General features: G+C 39.8%; 1 protein-coding gene across 1 annotated transcript; it reads left to right on the top strand.

The window, feature by feature from the left end:
• Positions 1-298: 298 nt before the first annotated feature.
• Positions 299-17,449, top strand: Ambn (ameloblastin). The gene is made up of 12 exons (XM_059274628.1): positions 299-721; positions 4,798-4,917; positions 5,701-5,769; positions 8,193-8,258; positions 9,654-9,701; positions 10,410-10,520; positions 11,999-12,241; positions 13,276-13,314; positions 13,569-13,628; positions 13,730-13,774; positions 14,157-14,201; positions 16,686-17,449. Exons 2-12 carry the CDS (start codon positions 4,903-4,905, stop codon positions 17,223-17,225), a joined length of 1,281 nt encoding a protein of 426 aa, XP_059130611.1. The 5' UTR covers positions 299-721; positions 4,798-4,902; the 3' UTR covers positions 17,226-17,449.
• Positions 17,450-17,649: the final 200 nt, after the last annotated feature.

A 17,649-nucleotide genomic window follows, 5' to 3' on the forward strand; every position in this document is an offset into this window, starting at 1 on the left:
CCAGGCTGGCCTCGAACTCACAGAGATCCGCCTGGCTCTGCCTCCCGAGTGCTGGGATTAAAGGCGTGCGCCACCACCGCCCGGCTGAACAAAGAATTTTAAAAAGAGAAAGAACAGGAGAAAGGAAGGAAGGGAGGGAGGGAGGGAGGGAGAGAGGGAGGGAAAAGAAGGAAGGGAAAAGTGGATAGGAAAGACTACTAGCAATAGTGGAGAGGATGCCTGAACTGGCTAGTAGTCAGATCGGTAAATACCCTAACTGTCATCATAGAACCTTCATCCAGTAACTGATGGAAGCAGATGCAGAAATCCACAGCCAAGCACCAGACTGAGCTCCAGGAGTCCAGTCGAAGACAGAGAGGAGGGATTCTATGACCAAGGGGCATCAAAATCATGATGGGGAAACCTACAGAGACAACCAAACCAAACTAGTGAAAACTCATAAAATTTAGACCAACAGCTGTGGACCCTCCATGGGACTAGACTAGGCCCTCTGCATCAGCGAAACAGTTGTGTAGCTTGGTCTGCTTAAGGGGCCCTCTGGCAGTAGGATCAGGATCTATCCCTGGTGCATGAGCTGGCTTTTTGGAGCCCACTACCTATGGTGGGACACCTTGCACAGCCTTGATGTCAGGGGAGGGGCTTGGACCTGCCTCTACTGAATGTACCAGGCTCTGCTGACTCCCCATGGGAGGCCATACCTTGTTAGAGGAGGGAATGCAGGGTGAGTTGTGGCAGGGAAGGCTGGAGGGGTGGGAGGAAGGAAGAGAGGGGAATCTGTGGTTGATATGAATGAATGAATAAAAATGAATAAAAAATGAATTAAAAATTCCTTGAAAATAAGTAAATAAATAGATAGATAGATAGACAGACAGATGATAGATAGATAAATAAATAAATAAAATACCTTTTAAAGTGTTCAAAGGCCATGCCTTTAATTCTGACTCACAGAGGCAGGTGGATCTCTGTGAGTTCCAGGACAGCCCTGTCTACTTAATAAGACCCTGTCTCAAAAAGAAAAAAAGTGTCCAATATCCTTAACAATCAGGAAAATGAAGATTAAAACTACTTTGAGATTTCATCTTACCTCAGTTGTAATGACTAAATTCAAAGCAATAACTGACAGCAAGTGTTGGCAGGATGTGGAGAAAAAGAAACCCTTAGTCACTGTTGGTGGTATTGAAAACTGGTGCAGCCACTATAGAAATCAGTATGAAAATCCTCAAAATTCTCCAAATAGATCATAGGACCAGCATTACCACCCTTTGGAGTGTGCTCAGTGACTCAACACCCTACTACAAAGATGCTTGCCATATTCTTTGCCACTCTATTCACAAAAGCTAGGAAATAGAAGCGGCCTAGCTACCCATCAACAGTGAATGAAGAGTAAAAAGTGACACATTTACATAACTGAATTCTACTCATTTGTGAAGAAACAAATTCACAGGTAAATGAATGGAACTTAAAATATTATGCTGAGTGATGTAGCCTAGACCCAGAAGGACAAACAATCATGTTCTCTCTTGTTTTTAGATCCTAGATCCAAATCTTTAAATTTAAGTGTATAGTTTGGAATAACCATAGAAGTTGGGAAAGCAGAAAGGGATCATTGGAGAAGGCAAGGAGAAGGAGGGGTCTCTAGAGAAGATGAGAGCGGGACACAGGTGCTATGAAGGGAGCGAGGGTCAAAATAGAGAAGAGGGACCTAACTGGGAAGGAATGGGAGAGGATAATGCAAAAAACATGGAGGGATGGAGAGGGATAAATAACACTGAGTATGCTTGGAAAAAGCCACATAAAAACCTGTTGTTTTATAAATTTACAAGAGAGAATGAGCTAACAGAATTAATTCATTCAGTGTGATAATGCTCCCCTCAGAAGCCAAAGACCAACAAAAACCCCAGAGCCAGGCATGGGATCCCACCCTTTGAGGTTGGCTGGGGAGAACAAGAGCCCACCAAAACAATATAGGCTATTGTCACAGGTCTTGGTTGCCTTCCAGAACTTGATGGTATGACATGATTACTGAATACCACACACTTCTGTTGATCGAAGGACTTGGAGAAATGAAGCTAGTACTGACATGGTCTCCTCCCTGAGGCCTAGCTGTCATTGTGTTGAAAGGCAGCACACAAGCTGCCAAGAGAGAAGAGTTACCAACAGTCCTACCCAGTTGTAAATCCTGAGACGGGGGGCACGGGGGTGGGGGAGAACACAGCCTGACAGAGACAGAGAGACAGAGACACAGAATATTTTGAAAATGGGGAGACAAGGATAAAACAATAATTTTGCTGTTTACAAAATACATTGACATTATTTACATACTGTGTCATAAAGATAATTGTTATCAATGGCAGAAATTTTTCAAGTACAGCTTTTTTCTCATTTACTCTTTGAGAATTTCATATATGTATATCATGTATTATGTTTGTAACTGCCCCTCATTTCTCCCTCCAGTTCCCCCAACACACCTTACCACATCTTTCTCCCAACTCTCCTGGAACTTTTTTTTTTCTTTTTGGGTTTTTTAATTTTTTTTTTTTTTTTTTAGACAAGACCTATCTGTTATATAGCTCTGGATGTCCTAGAACTCACAGAGATCCACCTGTCTCTGGCTCCCAAGTTCTGGGATTAAAGGTGTGCACCTCTCCCAGCTCTCATATATATAAATATGCACAGAGGGACGGGGCCATCCACTGAATCATGGGCAACCTATCTGTGGCTACAACCCCAAAGAAAAATGACTATCCCTCCCCACAGCTGCCAACACTCTCAACAGCTCCTGAGATGGGGTAGCATCCCCATGAGCCACCACTCCCCATCCGTGGGAAAAATCTGACCGCTTGATCTCGGGCAACAAACAAAAGCTGCTGTGAGCTCATGAGTACAACAGTCATGTCATGTCCAGAAAAGAGCATTCCTTCGCACTCCTCCACATCCTCTGGCTCTTCTATTCTTCCTACCCCTTCCTTCTTCCATGATATTCCCTAGGCCTTGGCAGGGTGTGGAGGTTGATATAAATGTCTCGTTTAGGGCTGAGCACTCACGGTTACTTATCCTTAGCACTTTGCCCAGTGTAAGACTCTGCATTAATGACTGCAGAAATAAACATTCCTGTCAACGGTTAGAATAGCCCATATCTATAGGTGTGTGCATAAATATTTCAAAGGCAGTTTGACAGCAGGACAATATAGGAAAAATAACAATTGTAGGAGCCCTTCTAGGGCCTGTGGCCTCCAGAGCCATAGGCTTTTGACTAGGTTTCCAGACCTAGCCATGAACTGCCTCCTACTAACAAGGCTTCAGATCCAGCCACAGAGGAGTTGGTTGTCCACTGGGGTCATGCCACTACTGCACCAGTGAGCACATCTTGCTTGGCAAGAAAGTTTCGTAGCACGTGGGGTCCAGTGCTGGGTAAGATCATTTGTGTCTTTTTTTTTTTTTTTTTTTCATTTCGGGGTCTGAGTACCACTTTTTAGCACCAGGAAAACTAGACAACAGAGAGGAAAACTCCTGGTCAACTTGAAATTGATCTCTCTATGTCCTACAACCAAAATATGTGGTGGTCTTCAGCAATGGGATCTTACTATTTATTTATGATAGACAACTAAGAGTAATGGCAACAGCCTAGGATGTTTGCAGCTCTCTGGAGCCTCCCTTACTAGTAATTCAAAGGGAGGTAGCTTATGCCAAGCGCTGAAGCTTTCACTTAATAACCCATGTCTTCAGGGAGCAGTATTGACTTTCTTAAATAACATTATTTGAAGCTATTAGGTCTGCAGTTGGGTATGAAGGTGTCTTTCTCCCAAAATACCAGCTTCCTCAATGTTCCCTGTAATTGGCAGAATCTCTACTTTCCTAAAGTGTATACTGACTCATCCCTTCTTCGGAAACTAGGCTCAGATGGTGAGCCCATGTATAAAATCATACCTTTGGAAAGACTAAGAGGGCAGAAAAAGTTTTAAGCAGCTGCTGTTCTGTCTATATCCATATCACTCTTATCTGCTCATGGAGAAAAACCTATGCATACTGATGTTTCCCTTTTAAGTGACCCAAAGGTAACTTCCTAATCTTGTTTGATACTGCTGTATCAAGTAACCGACTGCCTAAAGAGTAGGGCAGAGTTGACTTTAGACTTGTTTGCTTCCAGTAGAACATTCTAAATGTTCTTCCTCTTCCCACAGAGAATATGCACCAAAGATTTTCTGTAATTCTTGCAGAGGAGCCAACTTAAATTGCTTTTTTAAAAATGGTTATCGCTAGTCAATTATCCTCAGATGAAAATACCTAAGAAATTCTGAGAGGAAAAAAATCATAAAATTTTCAGCATCTAGTTAACATTTTCATCTTCCCTTTCAAGCCCTAGATGGCTATTTTGGTGTTCCACTCTAGGGTATATGTGTTGGTGGGGTGGGAGATTACTTTTACCATAATAAACATGAGGGTCAAAATCTTGAGAATGTTGGCATTAGGTCACTAGCTTTATATACAGATAAGCACTTGCACAAAACAGATAATGGCTTGTTTTCTACCTATTTTACATATATTTCCCCAAGCTCACCGAAATGATTGTCTTCAAAGCCTGTGTCCATTATCCCCTCGCTGTCTTCCCTGCAATCGTGCCTCTGAATAAATACAGGGGCTGAGTTACAATTTAAAATAATGAGACCCTACAGGCCCAGTGTCCTCACATGCAATAAAAGGGTGTGGACTAATTGCAGGAGCACAATTTTTTTCCTACATTTGCTTCACTTTGATTGGTGGATTGGTGCTTTAAATAAAGGTTTCTGATCTTTCCAGAATGAGAGACACAGAGAGAGCCCCAGGCACAGTGCAGAAAAAAAAATTAATCTACTTTTCTTAGAACTATTTTGATTGGCATCATCAGGCCTGGAAGCACAGTGAATGTCAGCATCTAAGGTAAAATGTGATTTATCATTTATCATTTCCATATGTTTGCTGTAAATTCTCTTTTCCTATCTCCAGATAACCTTTACAAGAAGACTATTTTAACCATTAGAATGTTCCAGAAAATATAATAATGCCATTTGGCTATGAAAATAAACTTATTTGTACAACTTTTAAAAAATGTTTGTGTCTATTAGTGATGGTGCCTAATGTATGAAAGTATGGAGGGTGAGCACAAGTTCTAATCAGATGTGCATTCAGGCCAAAGTAATGGGCCTTTTGAACTTACAAAATACATTTTAAGATTATTCATTTTTAGGAAGGAAAAATCACTAATATCAAAGGGGATAAATATAATCAACACTAACTTGAAAGCTATGTGTTGAAATGATTCTATATTATGATCCAATTATAGATTTATTTCAAATGCACTTCAAATTTTATCTGAACTTAAACAAAGAATAAAATTCTGTGACTTGTAGTTGCTGGGCCCATCTTATGAAGTGAAGCATAGCATTTAAAGAATATTCCTGGAGGTTGCTCTTAAATGTTCGTTTAGATTGTAGCTTCATAACAATAAGTGCTCAGATACATATTTTAACTGTTCGTCATTTTGTCCTGGGAACCACTTGTTCAGCGACACTTGGCTTTTGTTAATTTGTGGTTGTTAATGATGATTGCTTGCTTGCTTGCTTTTTACCTGATTCTCTTTGGACGCTCACTCTTAGAAATGTACTTTGACCATTATGAATGCAATTCTGCCTGATGTAATTTTCCAACCCAACTGTGTTTTAGATTCCACTTTTCAAAATGAAGGGCCTGATCCTGTTCCTGTCCCTAGTGAAAATGAGCCTGGCGGTGCCGGTAAGTCCATCCCAGGGGATCTGTGAGGCTCCTGAGTCTGACTGAAGTAACCCTGGAGGGTTATCTGAGAGTCCAAGCACTGATTCCCTTGACTGAATACAGTGTGTAGCTCCTGGTGAACCAAGAGTTGCGGTGGCCAGACATCAGCTTTATCATCTAAAAGCAATAAGGCCAATACAATCTTCTACTCCAAAAAATATTTTAGAATATTTCAAAGACAACTTCTATGTCTCATTTCATTCTTTTAAAAGTTAACAGACTGAAGTGTCATGGTTCTCATTATGCTATTTTATTATCAATTCCTTGCTATCATCATGAAATTGAAGTGAAAAGAGAAAACATCTCCAAGGGGGAAAACTGTGTGTCTCTTTATATTAGCAACATTACATGGTTATAAAACTAAAGCACATAGTTCCAGTTAAAGCTAGTCATTAGCTGGCACATTTAGCTGTTCTACTACCCAACAGGAATTTTTAAATGAAAGAAAAATTGAGGCAGGCTACCTAACTTGCTGTTGTATGAAAACTGAGACTGAGGTCCATTTCAGTTGTCTATCATCGATCTAAAACATTGGCTCTCTTTGAATATATAGTGATCCACATCTGAGTACTTCAGAGTCACACTGAGGAATAGGGAAACCACTTGTCTGTCCATTGGATCAGATGTTTCTGCTTTTAATTCCCCACAGGAAATGCATCTCTGTGTATTTATATCCATGTAAATAATGTTCCTCTTTAATGCATGGCTTGGAGTAGGTATAAGCAAACTACTTAGACCTACAGTTAGAGCTCTCCAAAATTTGGAATTAGGACACTTACCAATAAGGGTGAAGGTGGCTCTGTTCTCACAATACCCCCAAATTCTGAACATCTCCTGGTACACACATGCACACAGGCACACACAATCACTCTCCTTGTCTACATAGCTCATCCATTTCTCTACTAAAAGTGTTTACTACACATTTTTAATGGCTTTCCTTCAACATAAGGCCAAAATGAATTATTTGTAAAAATTTGCATCGTAACTCAGAAAGTGGGGTCATACTTGTATGAAAAAGTTAAGGATAAAAAAAAGTACAGGGTGGAATTCCTTAGCCTCTTATTCCTAAAAGATAAGGATCCCACTGTTCCATACTTGTGGGGTGAATGGATGGACAGACAAAAAGGTGCTTGTAGTATAAATGAAAGACAGAAAGAATTACAATCTCAACACTCGGTAAATGAAAATATCCATGAAATCAAAGACTCTCAAAATCCAATTTTTTGGTAGGTTAAGTAGCACAGAATTGATCCAGCACACAGGAAGCTGAGAATATTGTGAATTAGTAGCCAGCCTTGGCTACATAAGTTCAAGGCCAGCCTGAGCTAAATCCCAAAGACTGGTCTAAAACAAATAAGTAAATATTTTTTTAAAAAAAATTTAAATTTAAAAATCTAATTTCTCTTCCAGTCTCCACCCACCCTCAGACACTGTTATTTGTGTTTATTACCATACAAAAAAATTAAAAATGACTAGAAAGAGAAGTATTTTATATTTTTAGAGAGCTACTTATAAATATACTTATGCCTCACAATAGCATAGTACTTAGTACTAGAATATTTTTTATTTGTGGAAAAATAATTCACTGTATGATTGAAAAATTAAAGATATATTTTATTATTTTTATTTACGTGAATGTGTGTGTGTGTGTGCGCGCGCACACACACACGTGCATGCACGCGCTGTGTGTATGTGCACATGAGTGCAGGCACCTGAGGAGGTCAGAGGCATCAATCCTCCTAGAGCTAGCATTACAGATGGTTGTGAGCCACCTGACATGGATGTTGGAAACCAAACCCAGGTCTTCTGGAAGAACAACAGGTGCTCTTAATGCTGAGCCATACGTCCAGCCTGTGATCTAAAAATTTAAACACAGATCCATGAGCTTATACCCAGAATAATCTTAAATAATGGCACTGAGAGGCCTTTTGAATGGGAGGCAAGATAGGTCTGCACACGTCTTTTCTCAATGCATAACCTCATCCGTATCCCATAAGCCAAAAGCACAGATGTTTATAAAAAAGCACAAGAACATTTAGCTCACATGTATCTCCTTTGCTTTTACACATGATCATAATTAAGACTATGAAGTACTCTTGTGTTTTGTTCCCTTATTTTATTTCTCATTGTAAATCAGTTTTCTTTTAAAGAAACATACTATTAAGATGAACACAAAAAAAATATGTGCGAGCAAAATTACTAAGTATAACAATTCCTCCAAATGATTTGAATTCTTCATTCTGTCTGAAAAACCAAGTCATTTGAGTAATAAACCAATATGGTAGCCTCTTAGACATTCCATTCAGCAGTGACCTTCTACTCCAAACATAAATTTACAGAAGTTTCTCAACAAAGAACTCAAGATCATTCATATTTCTATTTAGGCATTTCCTCAACAACCTGGGGCTCAAAACATGGCACCTCCGGGCATGGCTAGTTTGAGTCTTGAGGTATGTATCATCAGTCATTTATATGTACATATGTGTGTGTGTGTGTGTGTGTGTGTGTGTGTGTGCGTGTGTGTGTGTGTGTGTGTGTGTGTGTGTGCAGTTTCTATACTAGCATGTCCCTGATTATAGATAAATATGGTGTATTGTTTCTCCCTCTTGCTAGTCCAGAAATCTTAGGCTGTCATTCTGAGCAATTCTAAAATGTTAATGGTATTCATTACAATTTTATCTTATAAATTCTACTTCAGTTTTAAACTCTTAGGTATTTTAAGTTTTAGGTCATTTATATGTAAATCAAAGCAACACTAATAATTAATACTTAATATATGTACATTAATTAATTAACTATTGTACCTGCTGAAACATTATTCTGTAGCTGAAAACAGATTCCATTTATCTCTGATGCTTATATCTTAGATAATAAAGCTCTCATGACACAAACATATTTGCACAAAGTTTAGCTGTTAAAAAGATCCTATCAGTAGCATTAACATTAATATATATTCTGTTTAGAAAACCACAGTAAGATAGGAAGATTTTATAATGAAGAAGCTAACAGAAAGTACCATGAGGCTATAAATATACTGAGAGCAATCAGTACATATATGGGCCAGATAGTTATTTCACATGGAAAGCTAACTTCATTGAGTGTTTTCCCTCATCTTTCTGTTCAAATTCAATACAAGCAACATTATTCTTTTCCCATTTAAAAGGTGAATCTAGGCCAGGTATGGTAGAGCTCACCTGTAGTCTCAACATCCAGGGAGACTGAGGTGAGAAGGAGGATCACGAGTTGATCCTCCAGGGTCCCCATGGAGACCAACCTGGGCTCTACAGGGAGACCCAGTCTCAAAAAAAAAAAAAAAAAAAAGAAAGTAAGAAATTTACTTTCCACAGAAACAATGGCATTCTTGGCAATCTACCTAGATACCACTTCTTACAATATTTAATATCTATTATATTGAGGTCCTTTTTGGCTGGGGGAAAAAGAAATGATGGTTTATTTGTATTGTCTGTTTTTCCAAATTCTTTTTCATGCTGATTTTGTAAAGTAAACAAATTAACATAATTTAATTGAGGGAAAAAGAGAGAGTTGATAAAGCAATAGTCTCATAAATGACCTTGTATTGAATGAGCTATTTTCCTATGTCTCCATGTGACATCCAATTTACTAGTATCTTCCCATTTAATGAATGGCAAAAACAAGCTCACTGTTTTCACAGACTGACCATGTCAACATCTCTTTCCTTCAGTGATAACTTGTGTCTATTTTAGCTTTATTCAAGTTGACCTACCCCAAGATTTGCATTGATGATGTTAAATGTCTTGAGAAACCAACTGTGTCCAATGGGCAGCTAACCTATGTTAGCACACTAACCCACTTTTTTTTTATAGACAATGAGACAGTTGGGAAGCTTGCAGGGACTCAACGCACTTTCTCAGGTAACTACTGGAGATGAATGAGATCTTCCTAAAAACTTTATTTTTAAACATTTATTATGAGCATTCATGGTTGGTGGCTATGACAGCAACAGCATGGTAACTGATGACATTTGTTTATTAATTGGCAATGCCCAAACATTAAGAGAAGAAATGAGTGATTAAGATTTAAACAAAACAGAATGTAATAGTCAAGCATGGGCCTCACTCCTGTCACCCCAGGGGTTGGAAGACTGCGGCAGGAAGAGTGCTGTGAGTTCAGAGCCAGCCTAGGCTACATAGTCGGTCTCAAAAAAAAAAAGGTTATAGTAGTGATGATATGTGGTGGCAGACGAAAGTAAAACAATATACCCAACACTCAGAAGACTGAAGCAGCAAGATTGCAAAGTCAAGACCAACCTAGGGACATGGTGTCATATAACCCTGTCTCAAAACACCAACAAAATAAACCATCAAAACACATGCACTGAATTTCCTTAAGTAAGACAAAACCCTTTCTTACACTGATGATTTTGTTAAATGGCCCCAAACACAAATTCCCAATCGATAAGTCTCAACCAAGATTATGGTACATTGTGACCTGGCCCAGAACATAATTTAATTTTGTTGGAAAGAAAAATTGACTTATCCATTTTATATCAAGCGGTGCCACTTTTTTTGTTCCTGTCTCCTAATACTGAAGTATATGTGTGTTTTCTTCCTCCTCATCAGTACTCTAGACTCGGCTTTGGGAAAGCACTTAATACTTTGTGGCTGCATGGTCTCCTCCCACCGCATAACTCTTTCCCATGGATAAGACCAAGGGAACATGAAACCCAACAGGTAAGCTAATTGCATCCATGTGTTCAAACTCCAAGCTTTAAGCTCTTTTCCTACTTTTCTTCTTGAAACTGACACCTACTAGCAGCAAATACAAATTAGCAATTAACAAAAAATTCCCCTAGTACCAAATAAATCAACTCCTATAACTGCTGCTACTTGGGAATTTTTCAACTTTAAAACAAATTTGCATTTTTATTTCAAACAGCTTCTGAAATAAGAGATCTACAGTAAAGATATCAGTAATAACAATAAACAACCTCAGAAATGAAAACAGGCTACACACTGGATAATTTTCATTTTAATGAAAATTTCCTAGATAATTACCTAAAGACTACTTTCAAATGACAATAAGCATCCTGACCAACAATACTATGAGAGAAACCAATAAATGTATCAATCTGTCAAGTGTTATTTATTAGGTTCCTAATGAGCATATTGTCTAAACTGTGGTTTGGGGGTGAAAATAGGGATATTTTAGAATGGCACAAAGGCTCATGAGACTTCCAGTCTGATGGGACATATTCCAAGATGTTAGTTGAGAAGCAGAAGTAATGAATGCCATAGGAACTGACACATGGGTGATGGTTGAAGACGAAAAGCAGAGCCAAGTTAGCATAAGACTTCCAGACCAGAGCTAGGAGTATGCAGTTAACCTACAAGTAACCTGGAGTCAATCACAAGCAGAGCCAAGTTAGCATAAGACTTCCAGACCAGAGCTAGGAGTATGCAGTTAACCTACAAGTAACCTGGAGTCAATCACAAGCAGAGCCAAGTTAGCATAAGACTTCCAGACCAGAGCTAGGAGTATGCAGTTAACCTACAAGTAACCTGGAGTCAATCACAAGCAGTTTCTACATACAAAAAATCACATGGTAGTTCCACAGTTACTTTTAATTCTACATGGACTTCCATAACAGCATATCTACAAGGCCACACTGACCATACAAATTACGTTATTAGTGGCCGTTTCTTCACTTGTTTCCAAAGTAGATTTATGATGAAAATATTTAAGTATTTTAATTATCCTTTCATTAGATCACAAAATATATTAATACCCATTATACACTGAGCACTTATTAGTAGCAATATTAATACATTAAATATGGGGGGTCAGATAAAGGTCAATAAGATATTGTTCTCTGTCAGTTGACTTAGGGAGAAGTTTGTGACAAATTCTTGTAATCTAGTAAGAAAATGGTGAAATAAAGATATACAGGTAGTGGTGGTTACCCAGAGGAGAGGAGTCATTCTACCACAAAATTCAGACACATAGATTTCCACGCCCCGAGAAACAGTGGTCCCAACCAAGTAGAGGGGTAAGTACATTTAAAACTTTCCCAAGTACACTGCCTCCGCCTCCTGCTTCAAGACTACTCCCTTCCAAACAGCAAGCATCCATGCACTTGGCTGTAGAGATTCTAGGCACCGTGGTTCGATGAACCGTCTCTTCCTGACACTCTTTTCAAATTTCTCTACAGTATGAATATTCTTTGCCTGTGCATCCCCCACCTCTCCCATCACAGCCATCCCTGCAGCCTCACCAGCCAGGACTGAAACCCTTCCTCCAGCCCACTGCAGCCACTGGTGTCCAGGTCACACCCCAGAAGCCAGGGCCTCAGCCTGCAATGCACCCTGGACAGCTACCCTTGCAGGAAGGAGAACTGACGGCAGCAGATGAGCAGCCTCAGGTGGTGCCCTCAGAGACCACACCAACAGCCGAGGTAACTCTCCGATGTCAGAGCAGGATTGCCCGCTAACACAACGAAAGAAAAACTAAGTAAAGGGACATACTTAAATAATCATGTCTCTCGGGACTAATATGCTAAAAAAACGAATAATTTGTTTAATATTCTTTCATGAAACATAAATACCTGTTTCTATTTTGCCATCAGAAATGGCACAGATTCCAAAAAATCTGCATCTCTAAACTTGTCTTGATGGACCCTTCCCTTGGGAACAAGACTATTCAAAGAAGGCCAGGCACACTACCTTGGGTTTTTAAGTATTGGTAATACTTAGCACAGTGATTGCTTCCTTTGCATAACAAGTCAAATATTGGATTATTATCCCTGTGCAGATAAAATACAACTGTGCAAAATTACCTTGTAATGATATAAAGAAAAGAACAACAGACAGAAAAAGAAAGGTGCCATGCAACTCCCAATTCTACGTAGCAGACATTAATATTCACTCCTATCATTCTGACTACAATCCTATAAAGAGAAACATTATGAACCTTTTTAAACCTAAGAAGAGGCCAGGCTTGAAGTACGCCTTTAATCCCAGTACTCTAGAGGCAGAGGCAAGAGGATCTCTGAGTTCAAGACTAACCTGATCTACAGAGTAAGTTCCAGGATAGCCAGGGCTACACAGAGAAATCCTGCTTCAAAAATAAATAAATAAACAAACAAACCTAAAAAAACAAGCTTTGAGAGGCTATAAAATTCTCCAAGGATTACACTCAAACTAAGTGGCAATGCCCGAATTCAAACCACTCAAGCATGTGCCAATTCCAAAACTCATCGCCACTTACTCTGTAACGTACAGCAACTCCGTGATAGACATGTCTCATCTCCCTACGAGTTCACTTGAGCCACGTCAGTACAAGAAATTGTAAAGGCATAGGTTATCCCAAGACTTAAAGAGGGTAAAACAGAGAAACATTTAAACTACTTTACCATAATTATAGACAAGATAAGTGAGTACTCTATTTGCCTGTTTTGACTGATAGTTTCAATATTTCTTTATGATATAGGTCCCACTAATGGATTTTGCTGATCCACAGTTTCCAGCAGTAAGTACAGATCCCAATGAGATGCTTTCTTGGAGGAAAAAGAATCTCTATATTTTAAAAAGTTTGAATGAAATTTTTCCTATTTTCTTATTTAACCTATGGGTGTGGAGTATTTCTGAGTTTCTTTTTCTTAACCATTAAGTACTAATTTTTCACACTAATCAATCAAAAAACATGTTCCTGGAGCTCTTCAAAGTTGCTTCAGTGGCTATTTGCCTGTGCTGATTGACCCTTCTGCTTTCTACCTGCTAAAGGTGTTCCAGATAGCCCGTTCCATATCTCGGGGTCCAATGGCACACAGTAAAGCACCAGCTGTAAGTCTCTGTTTTCTACTTCCACTTCTGTGTTTGAAACTTAGTTAAAAGATTTATCTTGGGAAGAGTCACGTTTTTTATAACTATTTTGTTCTGCTTAGTTTTACCCAGGAATGTTTTACATGTCTTATGGAGCAAACCAATTGGTAAGTCCATATTCTGTAAAAAGCATCAATTAGGTAATATCTTCAGGGCTAAAAGTCATAGAATCCGTACCTAATATAAGATATTCCAAATAAATATTTCCTAAATACCTACAATTGAGATTGCAATAGCAAGATGGCAAACTTCTCTGTTTGCATAACTCTATGCAGACACACACAATTGCATTAAAGAAGAAGTTTATTTTAAATCTGTCAAATTGGCTCTATTTACTCAATAATGACTCAGTTTTCTACTCTGCCTCTGGACACAGCACTACTAAGTCTTAAGGGAGTACTGAGTAGTTTTTTTACTTTGTCTTGAGTAGATAAGGAAGTCACAGAGGCAGCCAGTTCATAAAGCGATGCACTGTTTCTCTTTTAACAGAATGCTCCTGCCCGAGTTGGCTTCATGAGTTCAGAAGAAATGCCCGTGAGTACTATCTGCTAACTCTTCTTAGAACAGTGGTCAGGGAGACCTGCTACAGACTTCTGCCTCCAAGAGGCAATGACGGAAAAGTACCTGTAGGGTCGTTAGACCTGATTGTACTGCTCCAAAACTGAAAGCTTGACTCTGAACAGTATCAAACGATTTAAAACATTTCGGAGCTAAGCATGGTGATGATGTATAGAATCCCAACATGGAGGCAGGAGGATCAAGAGTTCAAAACCAGCCTTGACTACATGAGACCCTGTCTCAAAAACAGTTGCTTTTCACTACGTTTTCTAACCATTTGTTCCTGGGTGACGGCCATTCTCGAGCCTAGGGTTTTGTCCTTCTCCTTGTATGTGAGCAGAAGAGTCACTGCTCCTCAAAGAGAGGACAGTGCAATGAGGTGCAGATACTACAGAGTAAAAGAGATGTGTGTGTAGTTTACACAGACATCCCAGGCCTTTAGGACTGCTTAGTTTCCCCAAAAAATAAGTTCAAACGTAACCCAGAGTAAATCTGCCCTTAAAAGTTAAAGAACAAAAAGGGAAAGTTGAGTTTAAGTTTTGGTTATTATAAAGCATATTAAGCCAATGAGAATATATTACTTTAAGTCAGCAAGAAACTACTGTTTTGTTATTGTTAGTACATGTTAAAATTTTCAGATTTGAAATCAATAAGCTCACATAATTTGACCTTTTCTCTCAGAAATGTCTGCTAGTTACATCTGTTAGGGTGCAAAATGAAACTAAAACTCTATCACGTTAAAGAGCCATTGCCAATGGCACAGCCTACCAAATTAATAAATGTACATACATGTTACCACTAAAAGAAGACTGTCATCGCACCATCTGTTAGTGCCTTCTGTGTGCCAGATACATAGAACATGCTAGGGAGCTTAATGATTTAATGAGTGGGAAGATAGGCACCATGCTAATAATGTCACATTCATGGGATAAGAGTAATGACCACGTTATCAGAAGGAAAGTAAGACAGCCCAGCCCAAGCATTCACAGAGACAGCTCTAGATGAGATGAGATGAAAGCCAAGAAAAGTGGAAGGAAAGAATATTTTATTTATACACTACCAACACAATTGGCTAAAATTAAATATCCAAGACAAATGCTAATTACCATCTTATTAGTGATTTAATTATATTCTGTCTCATTCTCATAAGATTTTGTGATTGTTTGTGAAAAACACAATAAGTATAATGGAAAAAATTAAAGGTGAGATTTAAAAATGAGTCGAAACAGTGAAGAAATCACACAGTTATGCTCTGATATAATTAGTCCTAGATTTTGGTTCCCACAGTCACGGCAGCAAAAGGAACATGTTAAGTTTTAGAATCCTGTATGTCCACAGAGGAAATGTTTCCTCCAGAGAAATCAATCTGTGTCTGATACTTCCTTTTTAAAAATCAAAGGAAAAGAGAAGGAAGGAACAGAACAGAAGGAAGGGGAGGGAGAGAGTGGGGAGAGGAGAGAGAGAAGACAGGAGGGAGAGGGAGAGGTGAGGAGGAGGGAAGTAGAGGGTAAGGAAAGGAAAGGGTCTGAGGGGAGAAGAGAAGGGGAAGGAGGGAGAGAGAAGGTGAAGTGGAAGAGTTAAACTCACATAGAACCCTACTCCTCATGCTGGCCATCCTGTCCAGCCTTAATACATGGAGAGGTGCTTAGTCTTACTCAACTTGATATGCCATGCTTTGTTGATGTCCATGGGAGACCTGCGCTTTCCTAAACAAAAACGGAGGAGGAGTGGATTGTTGGGAAGGGGTGGCTCTGGGAGGAGAGGAGGGAGGAGAAACTGTGGCCAGGATGTAAAATACATAAATAAATAAAATTATTTTTAAAAAAAAAAAACCCTCACACATAGAGCTATATTTGAGAGATACTGAAAAATGCCATGGGCAAGATCCTCCAGAACTTTCCTCCTCAACCAAGGCAGTTATGGACCTCACATTTTGGTTTGTGATAGTAGAGCCCTTTTCAACTGCTTATTGTTTTCTTTTTATTGTTCTTACTACTCTCTCATACATTACATCCCACCCAGTTTCCCCTCCTTACACTCCTCCCACCTGCCCTCTCCCCCAATCCACTGCTCCTCCATTTCCCTTTAAAAAAACAAAAACCTGATATCAGTGGAACAGTCGTAACAAGTTGCAGGAAGACTAGGCACAAACCCTCCCAGCAGAGGCTGCAGACGAAGGAAAAGGCAGGCTGGCAGGCTGGCGCTTACTGTTTTCTTAACATTAAGATGGCAGAGCCTCTACCTGCCCTTCCTGAAAGCGGCTTTCCCCGACCCAGATAAGTACAGAATCCTCTCCACTGAATTTCATAGCTGGTTCTGTATGAAGTGTGCTTTCACAAAGCAGTCAGCCAACTCTCTGTCCTGTTAGTGTTTGTAGCTTCTCAGGGAACATACCAGGTGTAAATGCATGGGATTAGTAACACACAATAATTATGTCATCGATGGATATTTATTTTCCAGGGAGGAAGAGGAAGTCCCATGGCCTATGGAACTCTGTTCCCAGGATTTGGAGGCTTCAGGCAAACCCTTAGAGGACTGAATCCCAATTCACCCAAGGGCGGAGACTTCACTGTGGAAGTAGATCCGGTATCTGTAACCAAAGGCCCCGAGAAGGGAGAGGGTCCAGAAGGCTCTCCACTGCAAGAGGCCAACCCAGCCAAGCGGGAAAACCCAGCTCTCCTTTCACAAATGGCACCTGGTGCCCATGCAGGACTTCTTGCTTTCCCCAATGATCACATTCCCAGCATGGCAAGGGGTCCTGCAGGGCAAAGGCAGGGACTCCTCGGGGTCACCCCAGCAGCTGCCGACCCACTGATCACTCCGGAATTAGCAGAAGTTTATGAAACCTATGGTGCTGATGTTACCACACCCCTGAGTGATGGCGAAGCTACTGTGTCCCCTGATATCACTATGTCCCCTGACACTCAGCCACCACTGATGCCTGGGAACAAAATGCACCAGTCCCAGGTGCACAACGCCTGGCGTTTCCAGGAGCCCTGATGACCTTGAGATAGCCGCTACTTTGTGTATGCACAAGCTTTCCAGCTTCGTCCCCATAGCGTACCTTGTTGCTAAAACACTTACTACCCTTCCGCGGTGAAGGTATTAAGAGCACTAAGCATGTATTAATAAATACAAGTGGCTAGAAATAGTGTAGGTCCCTTCTTGCTTCCATTCTTATTGAAATAAAATGTATCAACTGTCTCTGTGATTTAGAAATACTATTAATGATATCAGAGCAAGTCTGAGTCTCAGCACTTGGGGGTCTAGCACTTAGTTGTCTTAGGCATTATAGAATTTCTCTTACTAGCAAGACATCATTATACCCAGGAAATGTGACACCGCTTCTTTCTCTACGCAAAAGCACTTAGTTTCAGAATTCTAAAGTATTTCATTTAACCCTTATTAAATGGTGATTGGTGGG

Source organism: Peromyscus eremicus, chromosome 10 (genome assembly GCF_949786415.1).
Source record: "Peromyscus eremicus chromosome 10, PerEre_H2_v1, whole genome shotgun sequence".
Classification (NCBI taxonomy): Eukaryota; Metazoa; Chordata; class Mammalia; order Rodentia; family Cricetidae; genus Peromyscus; species Peromyscus eremicus.